This window comes from Rhinatrema bivittatum, chromosome 3 (genome assembly GCF_901001135.1).
Source record: "Rhinatrema bivittatum chromosome 3, aRhiBiv1.1, whole genome shotgun sequence".
NCBI lineage: Eukaryota > Metazoa > Chordata > Amphibia > Gymnophiona > Rhinatrematidae > Rhinatrema > Rhinatrema bivittatum.
Genome location: NC_042617.1, coordinates 300,957,222 through 300,983,211, shown reverse-complemented (window position 1 = coordinate 300,983,211; position 25,990 = coordinate 300,957,222). Strand labels below are relative to the sequence as shown.

The following is a 25,990-nucleotide window of genomic DNA, read 5'->3' as shown; positions in this document are numbered from 1 at the left end:
ATATTCCACTTTTCTTTTGTGAAGGTGCAGTAGTAACAATAGGCACCGAGATTGGAACTGATGACATCATCTGAATCGATGTAAACTCTGAAAAAAGAGGAGGCATCGACATCGGCAGTGTAGTCGTGAATGGCATCGCTGCGAGCGGCATCGGGGATTTCCCTGGCATTGGCGCCGTCGCCGATACTAAAGCTATCGATTGTACCAGCATTGGTGACGTCCCAGGTAGAGAGGAGGTCACTGGCATCGATGATATCACTGGCATTGGCGTGATCGCCGGCAGATTTTCTTTTATCGTCTGCAGTACCGCTTCTTTGATGAATGCAGTCAAGTCTTGTGGTACTGGGGGAACGCTCGGCACTCGGTGGAGGCGGAGAGAGAGTATTATAGGTTTCACCGAGGGAGGCCTAGGTGACGGCAAGGTGTGTTTGTGTTTCGGCCGCTTTTCGGATGGTTCCTCCTGGGAGGGAACTGACGGCGATGTCCAGGCATGATGATGCCTATGCCTATGTTTAGGCCTTACCCTCGATCTCCGATTGCACCGATACTGTCGACGGTCTTGGCGAGGTTTTGTCCCCAGAACCATCCGGTCGACGTTTTTTCAAGAGAATTTTCTTGGTATCTGCCGCCGGTGAAGATTTTGATGAAGTAGACAGTGAAGGAATAAGTTGCAGGTGAAAAAGTTGATCAATTTTTTCCTGCCGAAGTTTTCTTCCTTTTGGTGTCATTTCCTGACATTGCTGACAGGAAGAAATATCGTGGTTTTCACCTAAACAGACGACGCATTCTAGATGCGGATCTGTGACCGACATGGTCCAATTACAGGCCGGGCATTTTTTGAAGCCTGAGGCCATGGTGATATCGACAGCCGTCGATGAATGAGAAAAAAGTACTAGCGTTTTGAGTATAAACGCTGAAAAAATATCTCACCAGCCGGTGAGATAGAAAACGAGTGAGATTCCGTGAGGGAGAGAAAAATTTTAAACAATGACTTTTCAGTCAGAAACTGAGTAAATCTAAGAGGCTCCGATGACCGCGATGCTGAGAGCAGTGCGAAAAAACGAAGACTAGAGTGAGACCCCTGTGGCAGAGAATATCATGGCATGCTGGGCATGCTCAGTGGCCTCACAGGGCCAGTCAAAAGTTTCTAGAAACTTTGACAGAAGTTTTTCCCGCAATAAAGCTCAGTCAGTGACGTCACCCATATGTGAGGACTAGCATCCTGCTTGTCCTGGGATAAGATAAGAAATGCAGCAGATTGACAGAGTTCTCATCCTGGACTGCTTTTTGGGAAAACTGCATGTCTCAAAACAGTTTCAGCACAGATGAAAACAGTTTAACCAAGAGGCAAGGGAAGGAGATGGCAGAAAAGAATCCGCACTGATAAAAGCAACTCAGCTGCCCTAACCATAGGAAAAGCGTTTGTACATTATCATTGCAACTATTGTCTTGGCTATATTTATATATTTTGTCCTGTTTTCTGGAACATAACTTAGCATTAATAATTAATACTTAATTCCAGTATCTCCTATGTGCTTATTCAAGAGTTGAGTTTGGCTTTGTGTTTTCTTGTGTAGCAGATCCTGTCTGGAAGGGAAACCCAAGACATACTGGCCCTGTGTGTCTTTTTTTCTTTACCACACCCATAGAGTGAACCTGAAACATATAGAGAAGCACACTGCAGACAATTCACAGGTTTCCATTAGCCTTTGTAGAAGAGCTTGTGAAATGCCTTGCATACCTTGAGCCCAGTGCTTCCAAACTTAAGGAGGGTAATTTTCAAACAGCCCACATATGTCAGCTTTGAAAATCCGTGAGTGTCCTCAGTACATGCTCCCTGAGTAGCTATAACTTGTGAGCATAAATCCTATCCCAACTCTAAACCTAAGAACACCTCTTGCAATTGGTCATAATCAAGTTGCTCACAAATCTTTTACAGGCACTGCCCCCAGTTGATTTTCAAAGAGTGATTTATGCTTATAAACTAGGTTTTATGCACATAAATCCTTTTGAAAATGAATCCTTAAACAACTAAGGTCACATATACATACACACACAAGAGTGGTAATCAGGGCAATCAAAATTAGGCTTGCCAAAGTTTTACAATATGTGCTGTGCCCTTTATAGCAGGCAGTCAGAGTTCTTCCTATCCTTCTTCTACAAGTATTCATGATAGAGGATTACAGCCCTGTCCTCCAGATGAAAATTCTCATGTGCACCTCTCCTTTTTTTGTTCCACCCCCCTCCAAATCATACGGATGTAGATTTGGAGTGCTGTCCCTCTTTTGTCCAACATGAATTCTGACCCAGGAATTCATGGTCTTACTTCTTCTTGGAGTATGAGAAGATTCTTCAGTCTGGCCCAACTCTCCTCTACTTCCAGTGCCACTATAAGATAAAGAAATATTTAAAATGCACAACACACACAATGGCACTAGAAAGAAAAAAATAGGGATGTTTCAAATCACAAGTTCAAACAAAAATCAGGATTCACACTGCTCATTCTAACATTTCTTTTGAAGTGCATAAAAGAACCTCCCAGGTAGACACCAACACTTATGAATCTAGGGCAGGTAATTTTTTGTATTAACCTTAATCAAAACCCTAAACAGGCATCACAAGGACATATATATGGGGTAAGTACAGCATAAATATCTTAAAGGGGCGATCTTTATAAAAAGGTGTGTTCTTTTATTCGAAAAGTCATAAGAAAAACTATATATTAGGACAACAAGGAAAGGAGAACTAGGAAAGCAATGTCTTACATTTAATTACTGTTCTCTGTGGACAGCAGGATAAACAATCTCGCATGTGCGTGACAAATCATACAGCGCCATAATCAGAGTGTCCTAGTATTGGCTCAAAAAGACTAGAAAGTTTTTAGCATATGTTCAGCAGTACTGCACAAGTTGCTACAGGCAAGGTCTCCTTAGTCATATTATATAGCTACAAAAAGACTGGGCTTAAACTCCTAAGGGGAGGTAGGTTGTTGTCCATGGACAAGTATACGTAAAAATACAACCTGCCCCCCCCCCCCCCAAAAAAACAAAAACAAACACAAAAAAACAAAACCTAACACAAACCTTGCTTTCTCCATGGATAATCAGGATGAGCAGTCTTACAAGGGGGACTTGCAAGCTAAGAGTTGTCTTGGCATACCCTGCTTTAATATGAGTTAAAACACAAATAGGAGAACATCAAGAGGTCGATTTAGAGATTCTACAGAATTAACTGGCCAAACCTGCCATCTTGATGGGGGACAGCCTCTAAACTGTAACACAGAAATGACGACAGAAAAGGACCAAATGGTCCATCCAGACTTTCAGCAAGCTTATGAAAGTATCTGTCGCACTGTGCTTATCAGTTCCCCAAACCATAAAAGTCAGGGCCCTCGGTTACTGTCTGAATCCAATTCTCTTTAAGGGAATTGAATTGTGAGGTTAATGTATGTGCTCAGCTTTGTGTGTCAACTTTACAGATTAGCTTAACAGATGTGGAAGCTGCCACTGCCCTTACACAGTGGGCTTTTATAAGGGTAGGCCTGTTAGCAGGTGGCAATACACTTGAGGACCTAAATATGTACATCTTAGAGAAGAAAGGAGAGGCAGGTGGGATATAATGCAGACAAATACCTGAAAGGTATTGATACACAAAAATCTACCCTTTTTCAATGGAAGGAAGCTCAAGAACTAGGGGGTCATGATATGAAAACTCCAAGGAGTAAAACTCAGGAAAGTGTGGTGGATGCCTGGAATGCACTCCTGGAAGAGACAATGAAGACAAGAATGGTAAAGCAATTTAAAAAGATATGGGATAAACACGAAGGATCCCTAATGGCTAAAGGATGGAAAAAAAGAAAGCAGAGTAACTGTAGTAACATTCCTGCATGTGAGCAACTTGAATGGAGCAGACGTAACAACCCTAAATATCTGCTGGGCAGACTGGATGGACCATTTTGGTCTCTATCGGCTGTCATTTACTTTGTTACTCTTGAGATCCAAGTGGCTACGGTATGTTTTGATATTTCTCATCCAACTTCATTAAGGTCCTAGGAGATGAAGAGCCAAATGAATTTTCTGAGGTTATCGTTTTGTTGAGAAAGGATAATGTCTTTTTGTAGTCAAAGGTATGCAGTGCTGTTTCAACGGATTGCATGAGGCTGGGGAAGGTTGATTCAAATGGAAAAGCAGAAACTACCTTTGGCAGAAAAGTGTGTGTGTGTGTGTGTGTGTGTGTGCGCGCGCACGCGTGTGTGCTTCATCATTCTGTTAAACCACACCAGCAGCTGAAAGTTCACAGATTAAGAACATAAGAAATTGCCATGCTGGGTCAGACCAAGGGTCCATCAAGCCCAGCATCCCGTTTCCAACAGTGGCCAATCCAGGCCATAAGAACCTGGAAACCACCCAAACACCAAGAAGATCCCATGCCACTGATGCAATCAATAGCAGTGGCCACTCCCCAAGCAAACAGCCGCCAATGGACTTCTCCTCCAAGAACCCATCCAAACCTCTTTTGAACCCAGCCACACCAACCACATCTTCTGGCAACAAATTCCAGAGCTCTACTGTGCATTGAGTGAAAAAGAACCCTCCCCGACTAGTCTTAAATGTGCTACTTGCTAACTTCATGGAGGAAGGCCATCTTTTATGAGTGGGATGGCATGCATCAGTTCAAAGGGTGACCCCAAGAGATGGCAAAGTCCCAAGCAGTGCTATTGGGGTGTGTGTTAGGGGGATTCAAGAGCATCAATTTTCTCAGTGGAAAAGGATAAACAGTGGAGTGCCTCAGGGATCTGAACTTGGACCGGTGCTTGCTTATATATATATATATGAATATGATCTGGAAAGGAATAAGACTAGGGAGGTTATCAAATTTGCAGATGATACAAAATTATTCAGAGTAGTTAAATCACAAGCAGACTGTGATACATTACAGGAGGACCTTGCAAGACTTGAAGATTGGGCATCCAAATGGCAGATGAAATTTAATGTGGACAAGTGCAAGGTGTTGCATATAGGGAAAAATAACCATTGCTGTAGTTACACGATGTTGGGTTCCATATTAGGAGCTACCACCCAGGAAAAAGATCTAGGCATCATAGTGGATAATACTTTAAAATCGTCGGCTCAGTGTGCCGCAGCAGTCAAAAAAGCAAATAGAATGTTAGGAATTATTAGGAAGGGAATGGTTAATAGAATGGAAAATGTCATAATGCCTCTATATCGCTCCATGGTGAGACCACACCTTGAATACTGTGTACAATTCTGGTCGCCGCATCTCAAAAAAGATATAGTTGCGATGGAGAAGGTACAGAGAAGGGCAACCAAAATGATAAAGGGGGTGGAACAGCTTCCCTATGAGGAAAGGCTGAAGAGGTTAGGGCTGTTCAGCTTGGAGAAGAGACGGCTGAGGGGGGATATGGTAGAGGTCTTTAAGATCATGAGAGGTCTTGAACGAGTAGATGTGACTCGGTTATTTTCACTTTCGAATAATAGAAGGACTAGGGGGACATTCCATGAAGTTAGCAAGTAGCACATTTAAGACTAATCGGAGAAAATTCTTTTTCACTCAACGCACAATAAAGCTCTGGAATTTGTTGCCAGAGGATGTGGTTAGTGCAGTTAATGTAGCTGGGTTCAAAATAAGGTTTGGATAAGTTCTTGGAGGAGAAGTCCATTAACGGCTATTAATCAATTTTACTTAGGGAATAGCCACTGCTATTGGTTGCATCAGTAGCATGGGATCTTCTTAGTGTTTGGGTAATTGTCAGGTTCTTGTGGCCTGGTTTTGGCCTCTGTTGGAAACAGGACGCTGGGCTTGATGGACCCTTGGTCTGACCCAGCATGGCAATTTCTTATGTTCTTATGCCCCCTAGTCCTTCTATTATTCGAAAGTGTAAATAACAGTCACATCTACTCATTCAAGACCTCTCATGATCCCAAGGACCTATATCATATCCCCCCTCAGCCGTCTCCTCTCCAAGCTGAACAGCCCTAACCTCTTCAGCCTTTCCCCATAGGGGAGCCGCTCCACCCCCCCATCATCCCGGCTGCCCTTCTCTGCACCCTCTACATCGCAACTATATCCTTTCTGAGATGCGGCGACCAGAACTGTACACAGCATTCCAGGTGTGGTCTCACCATGGAGCAATATAGAGATTCTTCTTGCTGAGGTGATGGCAAGGAGGAAGGCCATCTTTTATGAGTGGGATGGCATGCATCAGTTCAAAGGGTGACCCCAAGAGATGGCAAAGGTCCCAAGCAGTTCTATTGGAGTGTGTGTTGGGGGGATTCAAGAGCATTAAACACCTTGTAAAATGGGCAAACCACCAATAAAGCAGAGTTGCTTGCCTGTAACAGGTGTTCTCTGAGGACAGCAGGATGTAAGTCCTCACACATGGGTGACATAAAATTTTCCACATTGGGGCTCCATCTATGTCAACGTTTCTAGAACTTTGACTAGGCATACTGAGCATGTCCAGAATGCCCTATACCATGCATCCATGCGGGGTCCCCTCTTCAGACTTGCAACACAGAACTACAATTAAAATAAAAAACAGGAGAAACCCAACTCTGCAGGGGTGGCATGTGGGTGTTGTGAGGACTAACATCCTGCTGCCCTTGGAGAACACCTGTTTCAGGTAAGCAACTCTGCTTTCTCCAAGGACAAGCAGAATGGCAGTCCTCACACATGGGTGAATCCCTAGCTACAGGATGCTCCCCAACACAAAAGGGGACCACACATCTAACCAGGTGGCAATGGGCACAACACCACCGGTGCTATTGGTGACAGAGGGAGACAGCCTGAATTCAAACAATGGGCCTAGGTTTGGAGAGTTGGGTTCTACACTTCAAACAGGTTCTGAGAGACAGACTGGCCGAACCTCCTGTCGCGTTGGCCATCTCTATCCAGACAGTAATGGGGCGTGAATGAGTGGAGATAACTCCATGTTGCAGTCTTGCAGATCTCCTCCACAGGAACTGTGCAAGTGGACCACCAATGTTGCCATGGCTCTGACAGAATGAGCCTTGACATGGCCCCCAAGATGCAGTCCCACCTGGGCATAACAAAAGGAGATGCAATCTGCTAGCCAATTGAATGTTGTCTGTTTGGCAACAGCAATGCCCAACTATTATCAAAAGAAACAAAAAGTTGGGTGGACTGTCTATGGGCTTCCGTCCACTCCAGATAGAAGGCTAAGGCTCGCTTGCTGTCCAAACTGTGCAGTGCTTGTTCACCTTGGTGCGAATGGGGCAAGAGAAAGAATATTGGTAGGATGACTGCCTGGTTAAGATGGAAATCCATCACCACCTTAGGCAGAAACTTAGGGTGCGCATACGCAAGAAAACCATGTCATGATAAAATTTTGTATAAGTTGGATAAGTCACTAAGGCCTGGAGCTCGCTGACCCTGCACACTAAAGTGACTGCCACCAAAAATATGACTTTCCAGGTCAGGTACTTCAAGTCATAGGTTTGCAGCGGCTTAAAAGGAGCTTTCATCAGCTGAGCTAACACCACGTTGAGGTCTCAAGATACAGTGCAAGGCCTTAGGGAAAGCTTCAACTGAAGCAGGCCCCACATGAAACATACAACTATAGGCTGTATAGAGATGGGCGAACCAACTACACCATGGTGGTATGCGCCAACTGCACTCAGATGAACTCTATTGGAATTAGTTTTCATGCCAGTGTCCAATAGTGTAGAAGGTAATCAAGCAGTTTTTGTGTGGGGCAGGAGAACAGATCTAGGGCCTTCTGCTCACACCACACGGAAAACCTCCTCCATTTCAGTCCGTGGGAATTTCTAGTGGAAGGCTTTCCAGAAGCCACCAAGACCCAGGACACACCGTCTGAAAAATCAAGCAGCTGCAGGATCAACTTCTCAACATTCAAGTTGTGAGCAACAGGGCCTGGAGGTTGAGATGCTGCAGCCTGCCCTGATCTTGTGCGATAAGACCTGGGGAAGTCCCCAGACTGATCGGTTTTCGGATGGAAAACTCGCAGGAGTGAAAACCAGAACTATCTCAGCCAGTGAGGGGCTATGAGAATCATAGTCCCCCTGTCCTTACGCAGTTTCAAGAGAGTCTTCACCACTAAGGGAATTGGAGGATACACATACAGAAAACCCCCTTGCCCCAATGACAGATAAGGGCACCAGAGGCTGGTTTGCCATCTGACCTGTACAGGGTGCAGAAGTGAGGCACCTTCCTGATGCAGGGGGATACAAACAGAACTACACCTGGCCTCCCCCAGAGGTAGAATATCTTATTCGCTACCCCTGGTCCAGGGACCACTCATGGGGTCTGAAGGCTCGACTTAGCCTGTCCTTTACCACGTTCTCTGTCCCAGCCAGGTACATGGACCTATGCACCATCCTGTGGGACAAAGCCCATGACCAGATCTGGACTGCTTCATGACACAGGAGGTACGATCCCGTGCCTCCATGCTTGACATACCACATTCAACCTGGTTGTCTGTCTGGATCAGGAAAATTTTGTTGGACAGCCAATCTCTGAAAGCCCATAGTGCGTATCTGATCGCCCAAAGCTCCAAAAAGCTGATTTGACAAGAATATTCCCAAGCGGACTAAAGTCCCTGGGTACCGAGCCCATCTACATGAGCATCCGTGGTTAGGACAATTTGAGTGGGGAGACTCCGAAACAAGATACCCTGGTTCCAGACTGGAATGTATCTACTACCAGGACAATGAGACCCAGAGAGCTGGGGGTAACTCAGATGCAATCCTGGAGGCTCTGAGTGGCCTGGCGCCACTGCGACCTCGGGGTCCATTGGGTTCTGTGCATATGTAAACATGCCAAGGGAGTAACATGGACGGTTGCAGCCATATGGCCCAACAGCCTCACCATCTGCCAGGTTGACACCTGCTGGCTCTGTTGAATCTTTGCCACAATGGTCGCCACAACGACAGCCCTTTGGTGGGGCATAAAGGCCTTGGCCGAGCCATGTCTAGCCGAGCTCCTATGAAGTCCAATTGAGGTGATGGGCTGAGATAGGACTTTGGGTAATTGAGAATGAACTCTAGTGACTCCCAACACTCAAATGGTCAAAAGCATGGACCTAACCACCCCTGCCTGAGATGTGCTCTTGACCAGCCAATCGCTATATACAGGAAGACATGCAATCCCAGTCTGCGGAGGTGCACTGCCACCACAGCCAGGCATTTTGTGAAGACCTGTGGCGCAGACACAAATCCGAAAGGCAACATTTGGTACTGGAAGTGCTGTGTTCCAATCACAAATCGGAGATACTTCCGATAACCTGGGAAGATCTCGATATGAGTGATGACGTCCTTTAGGTTGAGGGAGCATAGCCAGTCCCCCTTTTTACAAAAAGAGGATCAAGGTACCCAGACAAACCATCTTGAACTTTTCTTATTTTTAGAAACTTGTTCAAGGCCTTCTAGGATGGGTCGGAGTCCTCCTTGTTCTCTTTAGAATCAGGGTACCTAGAGTAGAATCTCCACCTTCTTTGCCCTGGCAGTAAGGGCTTGACCACTCTGGCTGTTAAGCAAGAGGAGAGTCCGCTTGTAGTACCTCCTGATGTGCTTCTGGTCCCCAATGTGGGCACGAAGGGCAACTTGGTGGGACACCCAAAGACTGAATCGTACCCTTGGCGGATGATGGGCAGAACCCACTGGTCCGAGGTTACACTGAGGCACTAGTTCAAAGAACCACAGACTGCCCCGACCAAAAGGTCCACCTTCCTGTGTACTGGTAACTGGTTTGCGCTCCCTATAGCCCAGTCAAAACCCCATCCCTGGACTTGAGAAGCTGGCTAGGGATTGGGGGCTCTCTGCTGCCTGGGATGGCCACGGAACCCTGGATGGTGTTGATGGGAGCGAGGAGGAGGATGATAGTACTTCCTCTGGTAAAAGATTTCCTTGGCCTCTGTCTTAATGGCCTTCTGGATGAGGATGACTGGTCCAGAGTACTGGTGGAGAGTTGTTGGAGGGTATCATGGTTGTCCTGAAGTTGGGCCACAACATCCCTCACCCTATCTCTGAAATGATTATGTCCAGTACACAGCACATCAGCGAGTCATTCCTGAACTTCCAGTTGGAGATCAGAGGCCTGCAGCCATGCCATTCTGCGGGCACCAATTCCCAATGCAGACTGTCAATGCCGTTTCGAAAACATCGTAGGTCGCACAGACCTCATGTTTTTTGTACTCCAGACCCTTGTGCATCAGCGACAAGGGTGTCTTACTGCTGTTGAGATAGCTGCTCAGCTGCCTCCTGCACCTGCTTCCAGATATCCAGCGAGTACTGGCTCATGTATAGCTGGTAGGCACCTTGGAACACCTTCTTCCCAAAAGTGTCCATCGCTCTGCAGTCCTTCCCTGGGGGCACCGAGGAATGGGTCCAAGAGTGCTTGGCCCTCTTGAGAGCAGATTCAGCCACCATTGCCTGGTGAGGCAGCTGATGCTTATTGAATCCAGCATCTTTTTGGACTAGGTAAACCCATCAATTTTCTTGTTAATGGGAGGCACAGTGAGGGGGTGTTCCCATATCCTCAGTAGCAAGTCCTTAAGTATATCGTGTTCTGGGACCACCAGGATCTCCTTAGAAGTCTCCACAAACTGGAGGATCTTGAGCATTTCGTGCCTGGTTACCTCCTTTGTCAAAAGCTGAAATAAGATGGCCTCCGCCATCACCTTCACAAAACCTGAAAAGGTCAAGGCAGGAACTTCCTTCACTCATCTGGAAGAGAAGGGTCTGACAGGAGACCACCAGAGTCCTCTGAGGACTCAGATGGATCATTCACCCAAGGGTCATAGGGTCCCTCAGCTTCACTGTGTGCTACTGGGGATGGGGCCCTAGGTGCTCAGACTTCGTCCAAAAGTGCAGGCACCAGCAGACCTGGACAGGGGGGGGGGGGCCTACAGGCCTCATGTCTCTGCCGGCCTTGTTGGAGCTTTCTCCTCAGAGGAACTGGCAATGACAACTATCAGTACGGTGAGGCCTTGGTGCCCGTTAAGCACAGACATGTAGGGAGATATCCTGTGTTTAACTACTGAAAGCACCCAATATGAATCATAATAGCCAAGAGGGATGCTGACAAGTATGCTGACAGGCCAAAACACTCTCACAGCTAAAGAAAATAAGCTTTGCTCAGGTGAGAACTTTAAACCAGAACTGAAGGAAACTTATCAAGATCGGCCTTTTTGTAAGCTCCTGTGTAATAAAACCAAGGCAGAGGAAAATGCAGCAACTTTGGCTCATATGCAGAAGTCATGGACCGGCCAAGGGAAGTCCAGAAGTCAGAGGGACTCCTCACCTTTGGATGAAGGGGGAAATTCTGAAACCGAGAAAATGCTGACACTGGCATACAGCCTTGGCTCGATAGAGCAGGACACTCCAAAGGAAAGGGGGGGGGTGGCAGGGACCTGCAAGAGACCCTTCACCCACTGCATGATTATGCACGAGCTTATGCATATTTATCAGCTAGAAAGTATAAGATGGGGAGCAAATAAGGGGAAAGGGAGCGGACCCGAAGCAGCCCACTACCCCCTGCTATTGAGGAGGGAGAAGACTAGGTGTGGACAGGGGACCAGAGAGAGGCGGCACCATGCCTGGAGTCAGATGGTGGCACAGAGTCTAAGGCAGTGAGGAGTTGAGAGCAGCCTGGCAGCTCTGCCAGTACCAGACACGAAAGCAAGCCCCCAGACAGCCCAGAAGCTCTGTAAGTACCAGAACTGAAAGCAAGCCTCCTTCCCAGACGGTTCTTCAGACCTCCAGCCAGAGCCTGCTTCAGAGGTAAACAGACAAAATCGCCTAAAGTTGGAACCAGGGGTAAGTAAGTTAGCCATAAATATTAATAATTTAGGCAGGTTAAGGTTTATGGTATGTTTGAAACCACCCATGGTACAGAACCTTCTTTATCTTTGTGCAGTAATTCTCTTAAGTGCAAAATGATAGCATATTCAGCTATTGCCTTAAGGGTTAATTTAGACTCACTAACCAACTAGTGCTTAGTAGCCAGGATGTTAGAGACATGTATTATTGTTACCTTCTAAATGCTAATCTTGCCAAATCTGATAAATAAAAGTCTGTGGAGAACACGTTCTCTTCCTGAACCTAGGATCATGAGGTGAAGTGGGAGGGGAACTGGAAGTGTCCCGTATCAGACAGGTTCCTGCACCCCTAAAGCTTACTTACAGTCTGGAGGTTCCACCAAGATAGGATAGGCCATGCCCATCTGTAGAGATGACATCAGATGCACAGTTAGATTTAATAGATTTAGAAGATGAAGAGCTAGTGAAGATTACGCAGGTTTTTACTAAGAAAGATGTGCAATTCCAGATCTCTAGGGTACATGAGAATTTAAAAAACACATACCTAAATTAGGAAATGTTACTAATTTTGACCTGACAATTCATATTATTGGTTAGTGAGTCTAAATTAACCCTTAAGGCAATAGCTGAATATGCTACCATTTTGTACTTAAGAGAATTACTGCACAAAGATAATTTAGTGCGTGAAAATGTGAGTTAAGTGTTAGAAAAAGATATTAGTCAGCTAAGAACAGAAATAGATGGTATCATTGAGAAATACTCGCTGCAGGAAGAAGATCGTAAATTAATGGCAGCACAGAACCAAGAACTAACAATGAAAATACAAGCCTTAGAAAAACAGATCATTGAAGGTCAGCCCACAGACAGTTTAAATAAGCTACCAGAATACCTAGAAAAAATTCAGGAACTGCAGGAAATTATCAAGAGAGCAAAACGAGGAGGTAAATTCAGGGGAAGCTGCAGATCTGGTTCAGGAATTAGAAATGGCTATTAAAACCCAACAAGAAGAGTCAGAAAAAAAGGTTAAATCTTTGAATATTGAAATATGCTGACCAGTATGCTGACAGGCCAAAACACTATCATAGCTAAAGAAAAGAAACTTTGCCCAGATAAGAACTTTAAACCAGAACTGAAGGAAACTTACCAAAATCAGCCTGTTTGCAGGCTCTTGTGTAAATAAAACCAAGGCACAGGAACAATGCAGCAACTTTGGCTCATAAGCAGAAGTCATAGATCGGCCAAGGGAAGTCCAGAGACCAGAGGGACCCCCACCCTTGGATGAAGGAGTATTTGGAAATGAAGAAAACACGGACAATGGCATACACAACCTTGGTCCAGATGTGTAGGACCCCCCTCCCCCTGAATATAAGGGGAGGGGGAAAGACATGAAATGCAGCAAAGACCCTCCAACCACTGCATGATTATGCACAAGCTTATGCATATTTGTCAGCTGTAAAGTATACGGGGGGGGGGGGGGGAGGGGGTGGCAGCAAATTAAGGAGAAAGGGAGCAGACCTGGAGCAGCCCAGCACTCCCTGCTATCGAGAAGGGAGAAGACGTGGTGTCTGGGTCCCTGTCAGGGATACTCTTGGTGAGGCGTGGCATGTCTCAAGGCCCGCAGGCAGGGCCGGGAGAGCGAGGGCCCCCCCAGTTGGGGTTCAACCTGGGCAGGGACAGGGGCTGACTGCACCAGAACAAAGGCTTGGAGGCCCGGAAAAAATTCCAACCAAGAGAAGGCTGCCGAGTCCATATATGTCCCAGGGGGGACCGGGGTAGGGGCCACTGAACAGCCCTCTCCTGGGGAGGACGCCGTCCCAGAATTGTTCAGGTCTGGGGAGCTGCCGGATAAGTTCATGGCAGACCCGTCCTCCAACTGGGATGGGCTGGGCTTGAAAAATTTGAGAATCCAGCCCTCCCTGGGCCTCCTCAGTGCTGACACAGGCAGGATTCCAGATCAAACTGTGCGGCTCTAATATGGCAAGCCGCGCAGAGGGAGTGTCACCTGAGCTTCTTTACTGCCGGGGCCATAGCCTGTGCAGCTTGTGCATTTAGCCAGTTAATGCTTCTCGACCATGCACAAGACTAGCGTTGGCGCATGTAGAACTAAGCGGCTGGTTGTGTGTGCGGCTATGTGCACAGCTATGACTGCATGTACGCACATGTTAGGCACAGGAGACCGGCGTGTACAGACGGCAGAAGGGTAAAAATGGCGTCGCACCAAACCACGCGCAAGATGGTGCCGAGAGTCCACCGAGCATGAAGCGGGGTCTAACCTACCGGTTGGGGGGGGGGGGGGGGAAGCCACTGAACCCGCTCTGAAACACCCCCTTCCCTCGCCAGCAAGGGATTGGGAACAAATTAGGTACGGCGCACCGAGCAAGGAGACCAGAGGAAAGACTTACTGAAGCCCTTCCACGTCTCTGGTTCGGAGGAGTTCTTCTCTACTTACCTGGTCTTAGCGCTTACCAGCTGAGTACAGAGATGGTCTCCGGCTGCGGGGGGAGAGGGCTTAGGCCTTCACCGCCGCACTCTGCTTCTGTACCCACTTTCTTTCAGCTACTTCAAACAGCAAAGTCCATGCCGTGAGCCAGCTACCGGACCAAGGCAAACCTCTGAGGGATCTTTGAAATCGCCTCAGGAATTTTCAACTGGGGGAGGGACTCTTAGGTATCACCACAGGAGTGCGGGGCTCAATCTTCTTTTCAATTTGAAGGTAAAATTTTCTCCTTTGCATTAGTGCTGCAATCCTGCTATACAGCACTGCTGGTGTGGGGATAGCGTCCACATCTGCTAGGAGATGGAGAGATACTTAATGGCTGAGGTCACTGCATGAGTATATCTAGGGTGACGTCAGCTTTGAAACCTGACTGTCTCCATCTGCTAGCAGGGGAACACATAATCCCATTGGTCCCGAGTCCATCTGACTACATGCTAGGAAATAGTTTTTTTCTATATACAATTTATTTTTTTCATGAAGGAAGGTAGCAAAAGTAAGAAAGACAGAATAGATAAATATCCTAAAACTGAGGGAGCCTTGCAATTAAATGGAGATAGAGGTAGCTGTGAGATACCGTATTTTTCAGACCATAAGGCGCAAATAAAATCCTATGATTTTCTCAGAAATCGAAAGTGCGCCTTATAATCCGGTGCGCCTTATATATGAACTAGCCGTTAAGCCCGTAACAACGGGCTACCGGTACATTTAAAACATTTTTTACGGTCCATTTCCTTCCCACTCCCTCCCCCAGCTCACCCTCTCCCCCTCCCTCCCCCTAGTCTCCCTCCCCTCCGCTCACTCTCTCCTCCCAGCTCACTCTCCCCCCTCACTTCACCTCATCCACAACCGGCAAACGAAAGATCTCCGGGGGGGGGGGGGGGTGTCCCTCCCTCGCGCTCGCCGCCGCCACTGCTCCCCCCGCTCCTGCGCCTCGCTGCCGCTCCTAAGGACCCAGCGCCATTTTTTTTTCCGGGCACGCTCCGCTCTGACCGACGTGCTCGCCTGCGCATGCGCGGTAGAGCTGCTCTCTACTGTGCATTTGCGGGCTGTCGATCAGAGCCCATTTGTAAGGTAGATTACCGTAATTCTTCGCTTGGGTTTTTACAGTATCGGTCACCCACAAATGGATTGAGCATTACGGCCACCGTAGTCAGGAGCCTCACTGAGTGCGGTGATACGTACAGCTCTGTGCGCATGATCCCCGCGGAGTATCTGTGCTCCAGCATTAATGTGCGTGCATTCAATAATTTTTTATACCCACTACCCCAAAAATGCCTCCTGTTAAGAGACATGCTTATGATGCAGATTTTAAGCTTAAAGCTATAAGTCATGCAGTAGAGCATGGAAATAGAGCAGCTGCGAGAGAATTCAACATTAATGAATCTATGGTGCGTAAGTGGAGGAAACAAGAAGATGCCCTATGCCAGGTAAAGAAGACCAAACTGAGTTTCCGAGGAAACAAAGCAGGATGGCCACAGTTGGAGGACAAAATAGAACAGTGGGTTATCGAACAGAGAACCGCAGGTAGAAGCGTCGCCACTGTCTCTATTCGACTCAAAGCCACAGCGTTAGTACGCGACATGGAGATCAAGGACTTTTGAGGAGGTCCTTCATGGTGCTTTCGTTTTATGAAAAGGCGTAATCTCTCCATCCGCACCAGAACTACTGTCTGCCAGCAACTGCCAAAGGATTATGAAGAGAAGCTGGCCATTTTCCGCACCTACTGCATAACCAAGATAAATGAAAAGAATATCCAGCCAGAACACATCACTAACATGGATGAGGTCCCCCTCACTTTCGATATCCCGTAAAACGTACTGTTGAGAAAACAGGGACCAGTACGGTATCTATACGTACCACAGGAAACGAGAAGTCATCTTTCACTGTAGTTCTCGCCTGTCAGGCTAATGGCCAGAAACTACCACCCATGGTCATTTTCAAGAGGAAGACTTTGCCAAAAGAAAAGTTTCCTGCTGGTGTCATCGTCAAGGCTAACCCAAAGGGCTGGATGGACGAGGAAACTGAGTGGCTGAGGGAGGTCTACGTCAAGAGACCGGATGGCTTTTTTCACAAATCCCCATCCCTATTGGTCTGTGACTCCATGCGGGCCCATGTGACCAATACTGTCAAAGCCCAAGTGAAGAAAACTAATTCAGAGCTTGCCGTAATTCCGGGTGGATTAACCAAAGAGCTCCAGCCGCTAGATATCGGCGTTAACAGGTCATTTAAAGTTAAATTGCGAGCTGTGTGGGAGCATTGGATGACAGAAGGTGACCACACATTCACCAACACAGGGAGGCAATGCCGGGCGAGTTATGCCACTATGTGCCAGTGGATTGTGGATGCCTGGAAGAAGGTATCAGTCTCCAGTGTCATCCGAGCTTTCAGGAAGGCTGGAATCATCACTGAAGAGCTAAGCAGCAGCAACGAGACCGACTCGGATAATGATGAGGGGGACCCGAGCATGCTTGATACAGAAATCGCCCAACTGTTAAACTCCAACACTGAAGATGAAGGATTTGATGGATTTGTGGTGGAGGAATGAACTGAAAATGTAAATGTATTGATTTGCAGTTACAACTGAACAAGTTGAGAGTTATTGTGAAAGAGTTGAATAAAGTTTGCCCTACGGTCTGAGCTTTGTTTCATTTAATGCGCTGCGCCTTATAATCCGGTGCGCCTTATATATGAACCTAGTCGCCTTAGCAGGCGCTCATTGATAATGCGCCTTATAATCCGGTGCGCCTTATGGTCCGAAAAATACGGTACTCATCTGGTTTGGTCCGTAGAACAAAATAGAGAGGGGCCTCACCTGCAATTGCTTGTGCAGTGCCCACTGCATGTATACAAAAAGTCTTCTAAGCTTTTTCAGCCAATGCCAGGACACACTGTATATGGTGCTAAGTGAGAACTTCACCCACAGGTGGGATTATTCATCCTGTTTGGTCAAGGATATTTAAGTACTGTTGCTTTAAGACACAGGAAGAAAATACATATTTTTTGAATAGAACAGTCTTAATGCCACTTACAGAGGTTCAGAATCTGAGCTCAGCGATCGTGCAGTGGGGGCAGTCGTGCTCCGCTTAACCCAGGCATTTTCCTTTGGAGGAGGAGCTGGCATCACCTTCAGGGGGAGCTGAGATTCTGCTTTGGGGGCCTTGGAACTTGGAGATGGAGGCTCTTCGTCTTTGCCAAAAACTTCATTCTCCACAGACTTCTCACTCTCTCTTCTCCGAGAGTCTACGGGAGATGAAGCTAGTGAGCAGGTACTGAGGTACAGTAGAAGTTAAGACTTTTTGGTCTGCCTAGTTGCTCTCTGCCTATTTTGTCACAGGAGACCCTACTCAGTTTCTGGTAATCTTCCTCCCTCACCCTCATCACTATTATCCTTGCTCTGCATCTGTCTCAAGCATGCATGAATTGTGTCATGTTTTGGTTACTACCACCACTACTGGTAGGCTATTTCAGGCATCTACTACCCTCCCTGTGAAGAAACTAACAAGAAGGAAAGCCACACTGTAATACAACATGACTAGAATGAAAACTACCATAAAACTTCTATATAAACAAAGTATAATGCAGCCACAAAATAAAGAAATCAAAGGCATTTAAAAGGTTAAACCAGATCATCCCTGTGGCAGTATTCTTCTCTGGCATATGGGTTTGATTCCTAGTTTAGATCTTCCTCTCCCAGATTAGCCAAGGCTGAGGATGTTGCAGAAGCAGCATTCACAGCCCCTGAGGAAGGAAGCCAGTCACTGTACAATGGTGATAAAACCTAGTGGCCAGATTCAGGGCCCATGACTGCAGAGTCCTGTCATGTCAATGACTGAACTAAATGTAATTTTTTTTTTGGGTGGGTGGGGGGAAAAAAAGTCACTGGGTAGTTGTGAATAAGAGTCATGGTGCCAGATCCCAGCCCTGGTTCTGATTGAGCTGGAAGCCTAAAAGAGTAGGAATAAAGCTGTTGGAGTAACAATAACAAAAGTTAAAACTCCTCAAACAGTAATCATACTAAATGTATAATCACAATTATAACAAACACTTGTTCCAAAAGAAAAAATAAGTAAAATACATGAGTAGTGAAGAAAGGATTGTCACAAAAAATGAAAATTCTAACATTTGTTTACACAGTTTTCTGACCATGTTTTTTATTTTTTTAAAAGCAGTGACAACAGCAAGTTTTTTATTTAATTTTTCCCTGTCCCATTCTGCATCACTCCATCTTAGGTCCATAAACTTGGTGGTACCAAGTAGGTCTGTTCAAACCATCACCCAAGGGCTTTCAACACTTAAGCTTTCCCTCCCTGCACCACCTCCATTCCTCATAAACAGACCTGTAAAAAAAAAAACAACCTCCTGAAGCTGAGACAGCAAGTAAACTTTCCAAGCACCACTGATCTTGTCCCCTCTTAGGAGAGGAAGTGCAACAAAACCGCCTGATGCTTGGTGAGCCACCAGTTTAGAAGCCCATCTTCTCATGTGCTGAGTGATGTCAATGAATGGCAAGTTCTACTCTAACACAACTAACAGAAGATATTCTTACTTACTTCTGCTGGATGTGCCCGTGCTCCCAGTCTGCGAGGACTCACTTCCTGTCCTTGACCGCTCCTGGTTCTCTTCACTGCGCCAGCTTGGGTGTCTGTAACAATCAAAATGCCAGCAGGAATTATTCAGTACACAAGATACAATTCTCCATCCTGTGATGGCCTGCATGCGGGAGGAATAGCAAAGGAAAGGAAATGTAAGTTGCTTACCTGTAACAGGGGTTTTCCATAGATAGCAGGATAAAATCAATCACAAGTGGTTAATGTTAACCAAGAAAGCCAAGATGAAACGCTCCCAGAGCTCAGAAAAATGTGAAGTTACTTACCTGATAATTTCCTTTCCTTTAATACAGTCAGATCAGTGGGTTATGCATTTCAACCAGCAGATGGAGACAGATCAACAGGCTCACTGATGTCATTCATACACCTCTGTGCTGACACTTGTCTGCCAGTATTTCTGTAACAAGCTAACTGTGGACAACTAATACAACTAAATATTGGTTATTATCCATTCATTATTATTATTATTTTTTAATTAGAGATCCTTCACCTGTGGTGAGGAATACATTCACTCCAATCTGCAACCTTACTTACCTGCCTGCAAGTAAAATGATCTGCAAGGCACTGAGGGTATATATATATTCAAAAGATACTGGCAACATAGGGAGGGCCCTGGACTTGTCTGACTATATTAAAGAAAATGAAATTATCAGGTAAGTAGTAATGGAGAAATTACTTACCTGATAATTTCGTTTTCCTTAGTGTAGACAGATGGACTCAGGACCAATGGGTATAGTGTACTCCTGATAGCAGTTGGAGACGGATCAGATTTCAATCTGAAGTCAGCCCTAGTACATATACCCCTACAGGAAGTGCAGCTCTTCAGTATTCTCCTCGAAAAGCATTGTGGATATATGTGTGACTGACTAATTTGAATAACTTGTGTAACTTCATAACTTGAATAACTTGATTAACTTTATAACTTGGTTAAATTGATTAACTTGAATTGGCTATAGCTGGAGACTGCCAGTGCCCTCAACCGGGAAATGTCGACACCCGGTAGGGTGGGTGCCCTAGATGAAAGAAAGCATGGCTTACCCTCGATTCCCTTGCTCTCGGAGCTGTCCCCCCGAGGCTTTCATGAGTAACGGCAGCCATGGGTGGGATGCTGAGTCCATCTGTCTACACTAAGGAAAATGAAATTATCAGGTAAGTAATTTCTCCATTTCCTAGCGTGTAGCAGATGGACTCAGGACCTATGGGATGTATAAAAGCTACTCCTGAACCGGGTGGGAGGCTACCCGTGACCCACTTAGTACTGCCCTTGCGAATGCTGTGTCCTCCCGAGCCTGAACATCGAGGCGGAAAAACCTGGCTAAGGTGTGGATGGAGAACCATGTTGCTGCCCTGCAGATCTCGGCGGGTGACAGCATCTTGGTTTCTGCCCAGGACACTGCCTGGGCCCTAGTAGAATGGGCCTTGATTTGTAGAGGTGGCGGCTTGCCCGCTTCTACGCAGGCCACCTTGATGACTTCCTTAATCCAGCGGGCTATGGTTGCTCATGAGGCCGCTTCCCCTTGCTTCTTCCCGCTGTGAAAGACGAACAGGTGGTCTGTCTTTTGTATGGATTCCGACATCTCCAGATATCTGGCCAAGAGTCTGCCGATGTTGAGGTGGCATAGACTTTTAGCCTCTTCTAAATTTGTGTGTTCATCTGGCGATGGTAGCGAGATGGTTTGGTTAAGGTGGAAGTGAGACACCACTTTGGGGAGGAACGAGGGAACCGTGCACAACTGGATGGTTCCAGGGGTGAGCCTGAGAAATGGCTCACGATAGGACAGTGCTTGTAGCTCGGATATGCAACAGGCTGAACAGACTGCCAGCAAGAAGGCTGTTTTCAATGTTAACAATCGGAGAGAAAGGCCTCGGAGAGGTCTGAACGAGGCTCCTGCTAAGAAATCCAGGACCAGGTTGAGGTTCCAAAGGGGTACCAGCCACTTTAGGGGTGGTCGGATGTGTTTAACTCCTTTCAGGAAGCGGGAGACATCCAGGTGAGAGGCTATGCTGCCGCCCTCGTTCTTGGCTCCGTAGCATGATAATGCGGCCATCTGTACCTTGATGGAGTTGAGGTTCAATCCCTTCTGTAGGCCATTCTGTAGGAATTCCAAGACCGCGGGGATTTTGACTGAGCGAGGTATGATGTTGTGGTCCTCGCACCAGGCTTCGAATACTCTCCACACCCTTATGTATGTTAGAGATGTGGAGAATTTGCATGCTCGGAGTAGGGTGTCAATTACAGCTCCCGAGTATCCGTTCTTTTTCAGGCGAGCCTTCTCAATGGCCAGACCGTAAGAGAATCGAGCTGGGTCCTCGTGGGGAATCAGTCCCTGTTGGAGCAGGTCTCTGTGTGGAGGTAGTGGCAGGGTGTTTCCTGTCAGTAATCTCCGCATGTCTGCGTACCATGGTCTTCTTGGCCAGTCCGGGGCCACAAGAAGCACCTATCCCCTGTGTAGGCTTATCTTGTGAATGATTGCGCCTAGTAGGGGCCACTGTGGGAAGGCGTACAGCAGTCTCTCCTGTGGCCATTCTGAACCAGGGTATTGATGCCTTGGGACTGAGGTTCCTGTCTGCGGCTGAAGTAACTGGGTACTTGGGCCTTGGACTGGTTTGCCAGAAGGTCCATGGTTGGTGTTCCCCAACGGTTCACTATCAGTTGGAACGCTGTGGTCGACAGCTTCCATTCCCCTGGGTCTAGACTTTCTCTGCTGAGGTAATCCCGCCGTGATGTTGTCTTTCCCGGCGATGTGGACGGCCGAGATCTCCTGGAGGTTCCCCACGACATTAAGGGGTCTATTTCCAGGGACACCTGTTGGCTTCTGGTTCCTCCCTGACGGTTGATGTATACCACTGTTGTGGCGTTGACAGACATTACCCTGACCGCTTTGTCTCGGAGTCTGTGACTGAACCGTAGGCAGGCTAGTCTGACTGCCCTGGCTTCTAGGCGATTGATGTTCCACTCTGACTCTTCTGCATTCCACTGCCCTTGGGCGGTTAGCTCTTCGCAGTGTGCTCCCCATATCCCTCGTAGGCTGGCATCCGTGGTGAGCAGGATCCAGGTTGGTGAGGATAGTCTTGTTCCCTGGCTCAGGTGGCAGTCTTATAGCCACCACCGTAGTTGGGATCGAACTTTGCCCGGGAGCGGTAGACGTACGGTGTAGTTCTGAGACAGTGGGCTCCATCGAGATAGGAGTGAGCGCGTAGGGGCCTCATATGATCTCGTGCCCATGGTACTACTTCCAGCGTGGATGCCATGAGACCGAGGACTTGTAGGTAATCCCATGCTGTGGGGCGATGTTCTCTCAGCAGGGTTTGTAACTGGTTCATCAGTTTTAATCTCCTCGCCTGTGTCAGGATAACCTTGTCTTCCCTGGTGTCGAATCGGACTCCTAAGTATTCGAGGGTCTGTGAGGGTTGCAGACAGCTCTTGTTTGTGTTGACCACCCATCTGAGACTCTCCAGTAGGGTCTGGACTCTGCTGGTTGCCTGGCGACTCTCCTCTGGGGATTTCGCCCTGATCAACCAATTGTCTAGGTAAGGGTGTACGAGGATTCCTTCCTTCCTCAGTGTTGCCGCCACCCCCACTATTATCTTGGTGAACGTCCGGGGTGCTGTGGCTAACCCGAAGGGTAATGCCCGGAACTGGTAGTGACTGTCCAGGATTTTGAAGTGAAGGAAGTGCTGATGTTCTTGATGGATCGGAATGTGTAGGTAGGCTTCCGACAGATCCAGGGATGTGAGGAATTCTCCCGGTTGTATCGCCCTTATTACAGAGCGTAGGGTTTCCATGCGGAAGTGGGGGATCCTCAGGTGGCAGTTGACTGACTTGATGTCCAGGATGGGCCTGAATGTTCCCTCTTTCTTGGGGACGATAAAATAGATGGAATAGTGTCCAGTATTTATTTGTTGCGGAGGCCCTGGGGTTATGGCTTCTAGGGCCAGTAATCTGGTCAGAGTCGCCGCCACTGCCGCCCTCTTGGAAGGGGCGTGGCAGGGGATTCCACGAACTTGTTCGGAGGGGTTCAGAGGAAGTCCAGGTAGTACCCCTCTCGATGATGGTTAGGACCCACTTGTCCGAAGTTATCTCGACCCATCTTTGGTAGAATAGGGCAAGTCTACCCCCTATGGTTTCTTCCTTTGGACAGGTCAGCCGAATCTCATTGTGGGGTGCGGCTGGTGTTGGGGCCCGAGCTGGTTCCCCTTTTGTTGTGCTTGTTCCGAAAGGACTGGTTCCTGCTTGCAGGACGAGGCGCATGATAAGAGTTTCTGTATGGATTGAAGCGCCCCTGGAGGATCGGGTGAACGGTCTTTGGTGTTTCTTACTCCTTTCCTCCGGTAGTTGCAGCAATGGGGATTCACCCCATTTGTTAGCCAGTTTCTCTAGTTCGCTGCCGAACAGGAGGGACACGTTTTGGAAGATGCGTCGGCCGACCAGCTTCGGAGCCAGAGTTGCCTCCTGGCTGCCACCGCTGATGACACTCCTCTAGCTGCTGTGTGCACCAGATCGGAAGCAGCATCCAAAAGGAATGATACTGCTGGTTCCATGGCTTCCCCAGGGGTGTTGCTCCTGGTCTGTGATAGACAGGCACGTGTCACCACGGTGCAGCAGGCCGCTATTTGTAGGGACATTGCATCGGCAAAAAAGGACTGTTTAAGGATGGATCCCAGCTGTCGGTCATGAGCATCTTTGAGCACTGCACCTCCCTCCACTGGGATAGTAGTGCGCTTCGAGACTGTGCAGACCATGGCATCCACCTTTGGGCATGTCAAGAAGGTCTTTGGCCGCCGGGTCCAGGGGATACATGGCTGTCATAGCCCGCCCCGCTTTGAACGCAGACTCTGGAGCAATCCATTCTAGGTCAATTAGCTGTTGGATGGCTTGTAACAGAGGGAAATAGCGGGAGGTCTGATGGAGTCCCTCTAGCAGGGGATTCGTCTTAGGCTCCCCCGAGGCACTTGTGCCCGGGATAGCAAGCTCCTTCAGGCTGCGGGTGACCAGGTCTGGAAGTTCATCCTTGGTGAAGAAGCGTCTCATGGTCCGGTGAGGCTCTGTCCCCGGGGGGGCGGGGGGGGGGGGGCACGGCTGTTCCCCCTCCTCCAGGGGCTCTGACTCCTCCTCAGAGATGTCCGTGTCCCCGTACGTGGGACTTCTGGGTGGTGGATTCACTTCCCTGGGCCTCAAGGGGCCCGGAGCGTAGAGGTCCTCTGGTGAAGGCTGTGGCCGTGATATCGGAGGCTCTGTCTGCATGTGAACAAAGGTGCGCAGACCTTTGAAAAATTCCACCCAGGAGATAGACGCTGGGTCCAAGCTAGGGGGCGCTGTGTCCCTGGGGGGCCCCGTTTGAGGAGGTGTCCTGCTGCGAATTGCTAGGTCCGGAGTACTTAATGAGGAGCTAGCACTCAGGCCCGGATGGGACTGGCCCTGGGCTTGATCCTCCAGGGCCTCCTCGCACTGGATACACAGGGCATTGGCCTCTTCGTGTTGTGCGGCTCTGATGTGGCATGCTGGGCAGAGGCCCTGAACCTTGAGCTCCTTTTCCGGTGGTGCCATGGATATAGGCGCGTAAAATCTCTTATGCGCTCCGGTGCGTTGAATATGTGCGTGTGGATGGATGTGCGCCTAGGATGTGCGCGCTGGTGTGCGCACAAGTCGCAGCTATGCGCCCGGCACAGTAAGCGCGAGTTGTGCGCGTAACCTGTGCGTACGGTACTTGAGCGTGTAACGTTGTGCGCACGGCTCACCCTATGCGCGAGGATCGAGACGGCGGGCAGGGCGGCGAACAGGGCCAAAATGGTGACGGCGACCATGCGGGCAATATGGCGACCACCTCGGAGGGTCTCCACGTGGGAGGACTCTTGGATCTAATCGGGGCCTAGCCCTGCTAGGGCGGATCAACCCGGTGGCACTGGTCCCGGCCGGCGACCTGTGTGGCTCCTCAAGCTTCGGAGACCGGAGTCTTTAACCAAGATTTCTACCTTACCTTGTCTTGGCGCTTCCCGGTTTTGTTCTGGGCGGTCTCCGGCTGCGGGGGGAGAGGGCAAATACCTTCACCGCCGTGCTCGAGTTTGCACCTGATGCCTCTCAGCCACGCCTGAAATAAGGAAATTATTCCTTACCTGCTAATTTTCGTTCCTGTAGTACCAAGGATCAGTCCAGACAGTGGGTTATCTCCCCCTTCCAGCAGATGGAGTCAAATAGAACTTTGAAAGATGCTTCCTTTATAAGGTAGTGCACCCTCTACTAATCCTCAGTATGGAGTATATCAAAGCAAAGAGGAAAATCAGGATGGATCAAGAACAATAGAATTAAGTAACAAATAACAGTGTGCAAAGGGCACAAAACAGTGTCAAACAAACTTGCAGAATGAACCATTAACCAGCCAAAGGAAAAAAGGCACTGAAGAACAATTTGAGCAGAGAGGCAATCCCAAACCCAATAAACAGTCAGGGAGGTCTTCTGGACTGATCCTTGGTACTACAGGAACGAAAATTAGCAGGTAAGGAATAATTTTCTTTTCCCTGTACGTACCAGGATCAGTCCAGACAGTGGGATGTACCAAAGCTCCGTAGGGTGGGCCTCAGAAAGCCCTGCTCGAATGACCCTAGAGCCAAAGGAGCCAAAAGTAGGCGACTGTATGTGTAGATGATAATGACGAGCAAAGGTATGTAACGATTTCCAAGTTGCCGCTCGACAAATCTCCTGGAACAAGACCGATTGCATCTCCACCCAGGAAGCAGCCTGAGCTCGAAGAGAATGGGCCTTGACACCCGCCGGAGGTTGTCAACCCGCTCCAATGTAGGCCACCGAGATCGCCTCCTTCAGCCAGCGAGCAATGGTAGTTTTCGACGCCTTGGCCCCCTTCTTCGGACCATGCCAGAGAACAAAAAGATGGTCCGACAAGCGAAAATCATTAGTGACTTCCAGATAGCGAATGAGGATACGCTTGACATCTAGCTTGCGTAGATCCGCCGATGCGTCCGCTGAGAAGGACGGAAGCTCTACTGTCTGATTCAAGTGGAACTCGGAAACTACTTTGGGCAGAAAAGCAGGCACAGTGTGCAAGGAAACTC

The 25,990-nt window shown here is 48.1% G+C and overlaps 1 protein-coding gene across 2 annotated transcripts in view; it reads right to left on the bottom strand.

Moving 5' to 3' along the window:
* The window catches only part of EIF4B (eukaryotic translation initiation factor 4B), a 214,357-nt gene that overhangs the window by 12,238 nt on the left and 176,129 nt on the right, over positions 1–25,990 (bottom strand). For both annotated transcript variants that reach the window (XM_029595046.1, XM_029595048.1), the window contains exons 10-12: positions 18,866–18,957; positions 17,345–17,555; positions 2,327–2,388 (exon numbers count right to left, since the gene is read on the bottom strand). In XM_029595046.1, coding sequence (XP_029450906.1) covers positions 2,327–2,388; positions 17,345–17,555; positions 18,866–18,957 — 365 coding nt within the window. The remainder of the gene's footprint in view (positions 1–2,326; positions 2,389–17,344; positions 17,556–18,865; positions 18,958–25,990) is intronic.